The 12,545-nt window shown below is 42.4% G+C and overlaps 1 protein-coding gene across 1 annotated transcript; it reads left to right on the top strand.

Moving 5' to 3' along the window:
* Positions 1 to 7,410: 7,410 nt before the first annotated feature.
* LOC117574038 (M-phase inducer phosphatase) lies at positions 7,411 to 11,608 on the top strand. Its single transcript, XM_034257638.2, has 2 exons — positions 7,411 to 8,390; positions 9,324 to 11,608. The coding sequence occupies exons 1-2, from the start codon at positions 8,335 to 8,337 to the stop codon at positions 10,771 to 10,773; spliced, it is 1,506 nt and encodes a 501-aa protein (XP_034113529.1). The 5' UTR covers positions 7,411 to 8,334; the 3' UTR covers positions 10,774 to 11,608.
* Positions 11,609 to 12,545: the final 937 nt, after the last annotated feature.

The following is a 12,545-nucleotide window of genomic DNA, read 5'->3' as shown; positions in this document are numbered from 1 at the left end:
TTGCCTTTCCTAAGAAGGATTTGTGTCAGCAAACGTGACTGGAAACATCAAGTTGTTGTATGCATTTGATTGCTGATCCTTTTGTGTGCTCGCATGTCTATTGTTTGAATAGTTAATTATGGGTTGGATCAGTTGAACACTCCTTTTGAGCCACGCCGTGAGTTGGAGGCCTCAAATTTGAGCTGTGCCGTGCTGTGCGCCTGCCTTTTTGTTTGGCACTTTTCCACTTTTTTGTTTTTAGCCATTTTTACCGGTAATTTGGGAATTATTTTTGAAATTTTTTCGAATTTTCATATATGTATGTATGAAGAGAAAGACTAAAACAAACCACAGTTGCTTATCGGTGCTACGCCTACACCGCACTCCACATGGGCGTGGTAGCGTTGACAACTGCTGACAATGACTTCATTTGTTTCATTTGTTCATCTGTTTTAACTGTTGGCTCTGCAGCAGCTTAATATTGCACACATATGGCCAGCGTGCAGGGGCCCAGATATTATGATGGATCGCCGCTTTGAGATGGAGATGTACTTGTCAGCGATGATTATTCATATATGACTGAAATTCAATATGTGCGTCTTCCGCCTTTTGTGTCTGGCACAATGTGTTGAATGTGCAATTGCAAACCATTTAGCAGAGTAAAAATAAGAATATAGATCTTCTAGCTAAGATCGTAGTAATCACTTAATGGGTTACATTCATTTCTGCCCAAAAAATTCTAAAGAAACATTATTGGCAAAACTAATCCAATATTTTTTTCACTGAAATCCTTTTAGAAGAAAGTTTTATAAAAACCTTTCTTCTTTTTCCTTAATTCCTAATTCAATGAATTATTCGTTGCCAACTCAAATTCAGAATCACCAAAATAAATTCGCAATTCGAATAAAACTCATTTTATTAATGTCTTGTCAAAGTTCTCAACTTGAAAACTTCTCATCTGTGTATCTTGAGAACTTTCCCTTATTTAATTATTCATTGCAAATTGAAACCAGTGAAAGCATTAGGGATTGACATGGACCATTTGCGATCTTCAAGCTGCCAAGTTGCATCCCACGGTTGCCCTCGGATACAAAATGCACCCATGTCACATAAATAAAATTTGTATATGCGATTAAATTGGAAATTCAATCGTATTGCATTCGGCAAGACAACGCATATCTGCGCCTTCTGCTGTCAGTCAGTCTGTCTGTCAGTCAGTCTGAGCATTTGCCCAGGTCGATCGCTTGCATCCCTCTAACCCTCCCAAGTAACATTGTGGATGACACCACGCCGAGGAGGCGAAGATGAGAACAAGAAACTGGGAGACGGGAACAGCTTGAGACATGATAGACAAAATCTTGTCATAACTTTGATGTTGTTAGTAAAACAAAGCAATTGCTGTCCTCGATGGTAAGCGGCCCCTCAAGGTAAGCGACATTAGCGAAGGATTCCCATCCCATCTGGGAACGGGATTCGAAATGGGATAGCTGCGAAATATCAGTCGAGGGGTGCTAGACTGGGCAGCTGGTTGGGCGACTGACACTGGGAAAGAAGTCGTTTTTGGGATTATGCAACATCAGCCACATCGATGCCATCTAATGTGCTGTGTAATTCTGTTCGACATTGAGAAATTGCTGGACCAGGCCCATCTCAAAATGCATTTCGAATGCGGTTTAGCCAAGCTTACTGATTTGACTGATTGCAGTGCTTACTTAAATTGCGTTGTTCTGTACGGTCCGAGTTCTAAGAAAGCAAACTGCGCGTTAGACAATAAGATAAAAGTTGGATCGTCACAAGATCAAGATCAGCACATTAGATGCTGGGCAAACAAATCAGCTCCCGAGTTGAATGAATGAATCAAATGCCCCGTCCATAGAAGAAGATCTGGTCAGGCAAACACAGTCCCAAAGACGCGATGATAGCAAATAACAAAAGGGTTGAGCGCGGCTGGCTCTCAAATGTGTTGAAGGCTGAGCGAATGTAACGCGATAAGATCGGTGAAAAGGAACATCAATCCAAAAGAAAAGAAGAAATGCTATCCTTAAGAATGTTAATCAATTAATTACATGCTGTGTACACATCGTCTGAAGGGGCATAGGAAAAGGATTGCTCAGATCGAGGGTTGTCCTTGATTAATTTCCAACATATCCCTAGGCAATCTATAGATTGGCATGAGAGTTTATTTTGTGGTTGTCCCAAAACCGTAGGCGAACATTACTAAAAATGAACTGACCATTGGTCAGCTCGTGGCTCAGTCGCGTGTCTGTTATTAATATAAACAACATTAAACATTGCAAGGGTTAGAGACACAAGAGATGATTATGAAGAAGGGGTGTTATTATACGGATTCACGGATTTATCGATGCTAAAGTGACCAAAGTCATTAATCTTGACTCTAGTTATTTACATAGATGATCATCTCATGCTATTAAATCAATTATTTATATTTGTCTCCATTTTGTAAAGGAATGTATAGTATTGTATAAAAGTTATTTCCAGTAGAGTTAATGGATCTGAGAGTAAAGACAACGGGAATTCAGAGCAGACACTTGAAATGTCGAGCAAAAAAACAGACAAAATAAAAGAAGATACTCGTAAGTATTTTAAATTGCCCTGCTGTGTGGGAACCGAAATGCTGTGCAACATGTGACAAGAACAATTTTTGCACTCACTGAGACCCTGAGACCAGCATCAATATTGCCAACGACTGTTTCATTGTCGACACTTGTTTTGCGAAAACAAAAACCATCGAGTGGCAAAGTCCTTTCAAATTGCCCAAAAACCACTTGAGTTGGAACAATGCAGAACAAAAACCCGCCGCTACTATTCAAATTATATAGAAAATTGCCAAGCAAAACACAAACTAATTGTTGCAGAATGTGTAGCAAGCCAGAGGGGGGGCGGCGGGCATGGGAATCTCTCAAGTGGAATGCAATGTGGCAAACAGATGAAATGATGATGCCAGCCTGCCTTATCGCCAGTGTGTCTATGCCCTAGAAACCTCCCGACAATTATGACACTCAATAAGCTATGCCAAGCATATCAACATTGGAATCGAAATGCGCGCGAAATTCGCGCAACATAAAAAATGTATAAATATCTAAGCATGTCAAGAACATTGTTCGCTCATTAAGCGGCAGTAACAGCGAACGACAAAAACAACAACAACCATTTACTCCCCCGCTCATACTCCTCTCTAGGGGCTGCCCTAACTTTAAGTTTTTATTGCTGTTTACCCACATACAATACCAACTTTTGTTGTGTTGCTGAGCCGGGCGAGCAATGTTGATTAGTACTTCCTGAGGCTGCCATATCATTCCCCACAAATACATACGCATGTATGTATGCTTTATGTATGTATGGATGTACATTCTACATACATATCTACGCACTATGTACTCAGTGTGTGTATCAACAACATATACGCCTATTTGTTTAGAGCTCTGCAAACAATCAAAGAAATGTCGTTTGGGGGGCTCTCTGGAAGCTTGAGCTCAACTTATCAGCGCAAGCGACCGTTAGAAGTAATCGCAACAATGGGCAACAAACACCACATATTCACTCGCATGCATATTTCTTACAACGCACAACATGTGGGCTCCAATACAAATACATGTGCTGCAGCTCAAAGAAGAATTTCTCAGGTGTTGTTTCCGGTGTCGGAGCAACGATAACTACCAAAAGCTGCGTAAGAATGTGAATGCCAATAAGACAGCTTGCGATAATCGATAGAGTTCGGTATCGAACTATCGTAGTTACTCACAGCTATTGCGATAGTTAATAATCGCATCAAAAAGCCATTAATTAGAGATGCATAAAAATACAATACCGCCACCCACAATGAATGTTGCAGCCTTTGCCACGTGACTCAAGAACTGTTGTGAATTCTCTGCTCCAATTGCTGCTGTGTTCGCTATATATTCATTCATTTTTTTTTTGGCTGAAGCACATTTAAACTCTGAACCCGGCAATTGATTGCTCTGGTGAAAGCTTCATTTGCTGGAGAATGTGTTCGTGTGTGTATGAGAGTGACTGTGAATATGAGTGTGATTGTGAATGAATGCGTTCTCTAACATCGAAATGAATTGCTTATTTTGACATTTATTAAAGCTTTAAATAAAATTTATGCAGAGAATCAATTAGTGAGTATGGCTGTGGAGCTGGGGGACTAGCAGGGAGAGGGAATTGCTGACCATTGAACAATGTTGCCATCGCCGCTATATGGACACGCACAACATCGAGCAAGCGAAAAGTCAAGTAACAAAAATATTTCTCACAATCAGTTTGACGGCAAGCAAGCAAGAAGGACAGCGACTAAGGAGAGCGAAGAGACATCAAATAACAACAACAAAAACGTTGCGAGGAAAAAAGACAAACGAGGAGCAGTAACAACAACAACAGCGCACATAATCAGAGGAGCGACAAATACTGCAAGAAATCACAAGAGCAACAACTACAGCGAGAGGTGGAAGATAAACAGGCTCGCAGACAGCCACGCATACTAATGTATTTACACACACAGACAGACTAGTCCTGCACACACACAGATACTGACTTACATATACAACAACACTGTGATTTTTGGCGCAAAAACCCTCTAAGCGCAATTCCGCTTTGCACGCTCATTCCGATGCCCATGCTCTTCACCTACTTCTTGGCTCTCGCGCTCTCTCCGTCACACAATGCACATCTTCGAAGCCGACTGCAAGAAATCTCAGCGCCCGCTAAGACTTCCCCCCTGCTTCGACAGCGGCAGCAACAGCGACTTCAATGCACACTCACACACACAGGGGTCTTCTTGTTGTTGGGCTCGTGTTGAGGAATTTGCGCGCGCGTTGTCCTCGTTCCCATTCCCTTCGCTGCTCGTGACACACACATACCACAGAAACAGCAGGACTAATTCGTTCTCTGCTGTGTACATGTCCTTCGGCCCCTTCGATCAGCTGATCGAAACATATGTACGAGCGAGAAGCAAAGCAGAGCAGCGCAATGGCAGCGCAGGCAACGAACAGGATAGAGTGTATGAGAGCAGCGGCAAAAACGGGACCGAGGGTCATTCCCCCATCCTTTTCTAACCGTTTGCGTGTGTGTTTGTGTGTGGGCATTTCTGATCAGTATTTGTCTATCTCTCATTCTTCTTCAGTTATGTACTTCGAGTATATACTACACATGCTTCAGTTGTGTTGTCTTCTTTGATTTCCCCTACTTTTGAGCGAAGTTCAAATACCTTCGAACAACTCTTTCAATCTCCAATTCAAATTGCAATGGGGCGACACACCCACACGCACACACTCACATTTCTATGTATTTATTGGCATGCATGCATAAGTATTTGTATTTGTCAAGAACAATATGCAAATTGCATTAAATGATCATAACTTACCTAGCGATCAAATATGCTGTGTCTCTGTTTCTCTCGTTGCACACTAATTGCACGTCGCAGTGGCTTTTGCTGTCCAGCGGAGCCCTAACGCACACAAACACTAACATACACACTGCGACTTCTCTGCCATCCATCGTTACGCCCCGTTCGCCCCCTTTTACCTATTGGCTTTCGCGCGCGCGCTCAAATGCTTTTTTTACACTTTTTTTGTTGCGACCTCTGCCGACGTCAGGCGCTTAAAAACCGAATCTCAGCGCTCACTTCTTGGAATTTCGATTTACAATTTAGTTCTTCACGTTCATTTCACGTTTTTTATATTTTTTTTTGCAGTTTTTTAAGTTTATTTAAGCTCTTTGCTGCTCCCGCGGCTGCTGCTGCTGCTGCTATTGTTGTGTCCCATTCTCAATCACGTTATTGCTGCAATTTTCGTAGTCTCTATGTGCTTGTATTAGTGTGCAGCCTATTCTTTGCTGGCAATCAAATTCACCGCTCTCACATGAGAAGTTCACATGTGTTTGTGAGTGTTTTTGCATACATTTTTGATTTCTCAGTTTGCCCTTTTTGCGTTCCATCTTCGACTGTGTCGCCGCACCGTGGTACAATAACTGTCAACTATGAAATTTAAATTGGTCCCCATTTACTAAACTGCTAATTTACTAAAAAGTTGTTATATAAAAATATAATGCATATTATATATGTATGTATTAATATATGCATTCCTTAAATTATTGAATTTGATAAGTTAACTACCAACCAATCTGCAGCATGGTGCATATTTTAACGGCCAACAAATGAACAAGCTCCAGTGTGCCGCGCTATGAATGAGATTTTTAGCTTTTTTTTATTCTCTGCTTGTTTTTTGAACTTGTTCAAAACCACTTTATGATTTCTGCGTCCTTTTTCGTTTGTTGTTTATTCTTTGCCAAAAGATGATCCTCTTCCTGCAGCAGCAGCACAAAAGCACACACACAAAACTCCTCAATTCAAGAGAATGAAACCGTAGCTCATTTAGCTTTGAGCGCATTTTTGCCAAAACGGCTGGCAGCACTGTTGAAGATCATTTGCCTTACCATATGATTCGGTTCATACGAATGTGTGTTTGTATTTGTGCATAGTGTTTGAATGTTTGCTTGTGTGTTTGCATAGCTTGTGTAGTTATGCAGCTTTTGTGCCAATATGTTTTTTCCTGTTTCTATAAGTCTACTATAGGTAAATGATATTTTCGTGCTGCGCCGTCCAAAGCAGTTGCCTGGATTCGCCTCTTGAGGAGCACTTGGCAAGCAGTGCTCTATACCCATGGGTGCCCCCCCTTCCCACACTTCTCGCTGTTAAGCACGGACACGACTCCCGCAGGGTCTGCACACAACTTACTTACAAACATGCATGCAAACACACATACATATACATATGTACATATGTATAAATGTAAGGCACATTTTTGCTTTAACTTTGCCGCGGCTGCCCACACACAATCACACATACACATCCACTCTGAGCTCTGCTCATTTAACGACATTGGCGTCTACGTCTGCAAAACACAAAAGAGACACGCCCCACCTACCTGCCTCCCCCCTTCAACGAAGCAGTATCGATCATATGGCACTACGACTACCTGCTGATGCTCTGCTCACGTTTTCCACAAGGCAACAAGGAGAGGAGAGGTGGGGTCAAAGAGGGGGAGCGGTCGGGCAGGCGTCGCGGAATGCGTGGATCTCACATTATTACCTGCGAACGACACAATCGATGCCGATGCCATCGTCGTCTACGTCTCTTGTATTCTACTTCCAGATTTGCACGCAGGCTGAGTCTGAGATTCCAGGCTCTGCTCTCTGTGACTGCAACGTAAATCACATGTGTTTTTGCTTGTTTGTTTCGTATTCGTTTCGGCATCGGCTCCACTCGACGCGCCAGTCGGCTCCAATCGGGGCCCATTCGGCAATCGGGTTTTGGCGCTCAGCGTCAGCGTTGCTGCTATAAAAGCTCGCGCGCCAAAATTTGTGCCTTCAATAGTGCGTTGGATCTCTTCGATGGTCGATGGTTGAGTTGCTAGAAGAAGGGGAAATTTTTTGGCTGAGCTACCTGTTGCCTTTACATTGGCACTGGTTTGTGATTACGCTCCAAAAAGAACATAAGACTCGTAAGGATTTCCATTCTGTGTGTTGTCTGCCTATGTACAATATTTCTATGCCACTTGTGGCTGAAATGCAATTGGGAATATGGGAAATGGAAAATTGTACAATACATATGCGAGTAAGAGTTTGAGTGCAATATGTATGTAGCTCCGGCTCCCGTTCTCGCCTTTGCTCTTGCTCTTGCTCCCTCTTCTGCTCTCGCTCCTTCGTATTTGCGCTCCTGCCAACAAACACTCCGTTATACACAACGTTCTGCTGCTGCTGCTGCTACTCTCACACAAAAGAGCAGCTCAACAGCGACGTCGACGTCGACAGCGGGGGTTGCACTGAGCGGCTTTAAAACCAGCTGCGCTCGGATCGAGAACCACATTTGTTTTCTGTTCGTCGTCGTGTCAACATCTGCGCCTTCGAGCTGCCTTCGCTTTCGTTCGTTTCGTACGGTAGTGCAGAAGAGTACAATTTTGTGTGTTTGTGCAAAACCATTGGATAATATATAAAATACAGCACACAAAGAACTCACTACTACTACATGCAACAAAAACAACAATGTTAAAACGGACACATTAATGCAAAACTCTCTCAATCTTAACAATATGCAATATTAGTTTTTAACAACATTTAAGTATTCTACAAATCAACACCAACAAATGCAACAACAAAGGACTACACAGTACAAAACTGCAACGAACTAAAAATATTTACTAAATGTGCGTGAATCATCATCAACAATAAAAACAAACTACGAAAATTGTGTTTTAGCAATTTTCTGAAGCTACCAAAAAAGAAAAACATTTCGTGAACAAAAACATTCATTACACATAACAACAAACAACATTCAAAATGCTGTGGGAAACAATTGCCGAAGAAAACAACTGCACCATGGATTGCAATATCAGGTAATTATCAACAATATGCTAGAATGGGATAGCTAAACTAGAGCAAAGCACGACAATTAAATAAAAGTGCAAGTTAGTTGAAAAGAGTCCGACGCTTGAACTTGAGACCCACGCACACAGTAACAAAGTCAAAGTCAAAGCAAAGTAAAAAAAGAAAAATCAAAAACAACAACAAAGTTGTGAACAACGGAAAGCAAGAGCAGCAAAGAAGCCGCCGACTGCGCTGCCAGCGCTTGCTTTACTGTTTTGTTGAACAAAAGTAAGAGTATGTATTTTTTTTGCATTATATTTTTTTGCACGCTCCACACGAGCGACCGACACGTTTTTTCGGCTTTGTGGCGCTCAGCTGTTGTTGTTGCTTGCCTTTTTCATTCATTAAACCGGCTTCCGCGAAGCCCCAACGAAAATAACAGGAAAAAAATAAAGCGAACGGCAGTCAGTCACTTTTTTGTGTTGTTGTTTTTTGTTTGCGGTTCTCTCTGCCGATGAGTTGACCGCTTGCGTTTTTGTGTTTTGCGCTTGCGTGACCCAAAAGACGACAAACTGCAGATGCAACGAAAACGAAAACAGTTCGAGCAGAACGTGCTACCAAAGGGGAATTCCGCTTAAGGAAGAACAGAAAGAGAAGGAAATATTGAGCAGACGGCGAAGTTGCATTTCTAATTTCAAATTCCCAATTTACGAAAAGAGTGGGACAACAACAACAACAAGAACAGAGTCGAGGGGTTGCTCACAGTTATTGCTTGTCTGCTGCTTCTTCGTCTTCTGGTTGTTGTTGTTGTTGCCTTTTACACCACCAGCGCCGCCGTCGCCACCACCGCAGTAGTGTATTTTTAGCTGCGGGTTTAATGACCCGAGAGAGACGATCACCCAAACACAAAAAAAATAAAAGACTGTTGACTAATCCTCCCTCTTTCTTTCTCTTTCTTGCAGCAATGCCAACAGCCTGAACAACAACACACAACGTCGTGCTCGTCGTGCGCTCGCCGCTGCTGACGTCATGGCCATGGATGCTGAGGAGGAGCTTTCCTTCTACGACGATGACAATGCCTTGGTCCTGCCCCAACAGCGCGCCGTCAGCCCCGAGCTGCTTGGTCTGCTCTCGCCTGAAGGTTCGCCACAGCGTTTCCAAATTGTGCGACAGCCGAAAATGCTGTTGCCACAAGCAACAACGACAGCTGCTGCCACTGCAACTGGAACAACAGCGACGCCAGCGCGCAGTTTTCGTGTATTCAACAGTCTGTCGTCCAATGGCAGCATGGAATCCTCCATGGATGATGAGTACATGGAACTGTTTGAAATGGAATCCTTTGCGGGCATTCAACAGCAGCAGCAGCAACAACAACAGTTCCCAAGCGGACTCAACTCGCTGATTAGCGGGCAAATCAAGGTGACCCCCAAGTCGCCAGTGTCGCTCAACATGATGATGCGTCGTCCATCCGTGCGTCGATGCCTCAGCATGACTGAAACGAACAGCAATCAGCTGCCATCACCACAACAACAGCAACCAAAGACGCCAGAGACTGTCAGGGATTGCTTCAAGCGTCCCGATCCACCTGCATCGACCAGCTGCTCGCCCATCCAAAGCAAGCGTCATCGTTGCGTCGAAAAGGAGAACTGCCCCACACCTCCCTCCACCTCCAGCAGCACAACAACAGCGACAACAACGACGACGTTGACGCATCCGCCTCCATTGCGCAAATGCATGTCGCTCAACGATGCTGAGATTATGTCGGCGCTGGCCCGCTCCGAGAATCGCAACGAACCCGAACTGATCGGTGACTTTAGCAAAACGTATGCGCTGCCCCTGATGGAGGGTCGTCATCGGGATCTGAAGAGCATCTCCAGCGAAACGGTGGCACGTCTCCTCAATGGCGATTTCGAACAGCAGGTGGCCAGCTATCGCATCATCGACTGTCGTTATCCCTACGAGTTCGAAGGTGGACACATTCGTGGCGCCAAGAATCTGTACACACACGAACAGATCCTCGAGGAGTTCCTGAGTGCGCAGCAGACTGAGCTGCAGCAGCAGCAAAATGCCGATGCCGGCAACAAGCGCAACATTATCATCTTCCACTGTGAATTCTCCTCGGAGCGTGGCCCCAAAATGTCGCGTTTCCTGCGCAATCTCGATCGGGAGCGCAACACCAACGCGTATCCTGCCCTCCACTATCCAGAGATCTATCTGCTGCACAATGGCTACAAAGAGTTCTACGAGACGCAGGCGGAGATGTGCCAACCTAATGCGTACCGCCCCATGTTGGAGCCGGCCTACAATGAGGCGTATCGTCATTTCCGCGCCAAGTCCAAGTCGTGGAATGGCGATGGTGGCGGTGCCACAACGGGTCGCTTCAAGAAATCCCGTTCCCGTCTGATGTTGTAAATACTATTTTGCAACAACAACACCAACAACAACAACAACACATTGTACATAGCGACACACAATTGCATATTTATTTTCATTGAAAACACACACACACATTTTAAGTTGATTTTGTTGATTTTCGTTTGTTAATTCAATAGCGTTTAAGTTTTATCTCTACCAACACACACACACACACACATTACACCCCGGACACACACACACACTCATACAAGACATAGAACAGGCAGATAAGGACAACAGTAATTTTTTTGTATATGTATTTTTATTAGTTATTTTGGTCAAATTTTTATTATTGTTTTTAATTGACATTTTTGTGTTAGTTCAATTTATTTAGACATTTAGATCGAATTTTAACGTAACAAACAAACAAAAAATGTGCATTATAATCTAAACGAACAAATTTTAGGATCCCCTCTGCCCCCGACAACAGACCCCTTATACATAGTTGATAAGCAGAAACTCTCAAAAAAGGCTAAAACAAAAAAAAAACAACCATACAAAAAAACAAAATCACAATCATTTTACACAAAAAACAAAAAACACAATACACTTAAATGATAGAGCTAATAGTTATGTAAGAGTTGAAAGTTGAAAACTTCTCTGATAGGTCCAATTTACGCTTATTATTTGTTTATTTTTATATAATTAAACCATTGTACACCCCAAAACCTAAACTTAAAAACCCCGACAAAAACCACAAAACAAAAAAAAAAAAACAAATTTATTATTTAATGATTATTTTAAGCAAAGCTTATTTTTGCATCAAAAAAGGCAATATTATTGAACAAAGGCGTAAATTTTAAATATAAATTACAAAACATTGAACTGAAAACTTTGGTATTTTATTTACATCTCAAAAAAACATTGAATGAAAAACATGTTTAATTTTTTTAGCAAACTTTTTAAACTTGGCGGCTTTAGCTGGCGTTGCCTTATTGTTTTACAACTCCAAATTCTAAACGCTGGCAGGTGGCGCCACTGGGGTGTGAAACTTTGCTAAGCTAACAGAACGCTGCCAAATAACATTTTCGGCAAATAATACAACGCGTGTCTTAGCTAAGTTGGGTTGTGTCAACACAAAGCTTAAGCTCAAACCGGCAGTTGATTGTTGAAAAAGTACGAACAGCTTGCGCTAGATGGCGGTAGCCACCATTTAAAGGATTATTGCTTAATAAACGGAAAATACATAGGTGCTTGTTATTATTTATAAGTTTTATGTACTGTCAATATTTTAAAAGTAGCCAAATGTATATTGATTTACTTGTTTAAGCAAATATTAACCTAACAAATATTAATACTAACATAAATGCAAAAGGATTAATTGGCATTACGCATACGTCACGTTGCCCGACTGCATTAATATGAAAGGATTTAAATTTAATGGGAATTGCCGGCCACTAAGCTGCCAGCCATTAAGTTAATACCCACTGTCATCTCTGATGATAAGCGCCAATGGTGCAATTAGTATTTTAAGGCAATTACCGCAAGGCTTAAGCTTTTGGCAACAACATTAAAGCCGACAAAAAAATATACTGTTGAATGCAAAGTTTCAGCCACTTGCTGTAAGTGTGTGCGCTGTTGAAGGGCGACAATATGATAATTTTGTGGCACAACAAACATCCAGTTGATAGTTGTGTGTGTTTGTGTGTGTTTGTGTCCCGCTGTGCACGTGAAGTGTTATTTTTGTTACGCCTTTGCATTAGCAAACCAAAAAGTGTAGCACGCTGTGTGCTGCTTTCTGTCCGTCCAACTGTCGGACTGTCTGCGCC

Source organism: Drosophila albomicans, chromosome 2R (assembly GCF_009650485.2).
Source record: "Drosophila albomicans strain 15112-1751.03 chromosome 2R, ASM965048v2, whole genome shotgun sequence".
Lineage (NCBI taxonomy): Eukaryota > Metazoa > Arthropoda > Insecta > Diptera > Drosophilidae > Drosophila > Drosophila albomicans.
This window is presented reverse-complemented; position numbering and strand designations above follow the sequence as displayed.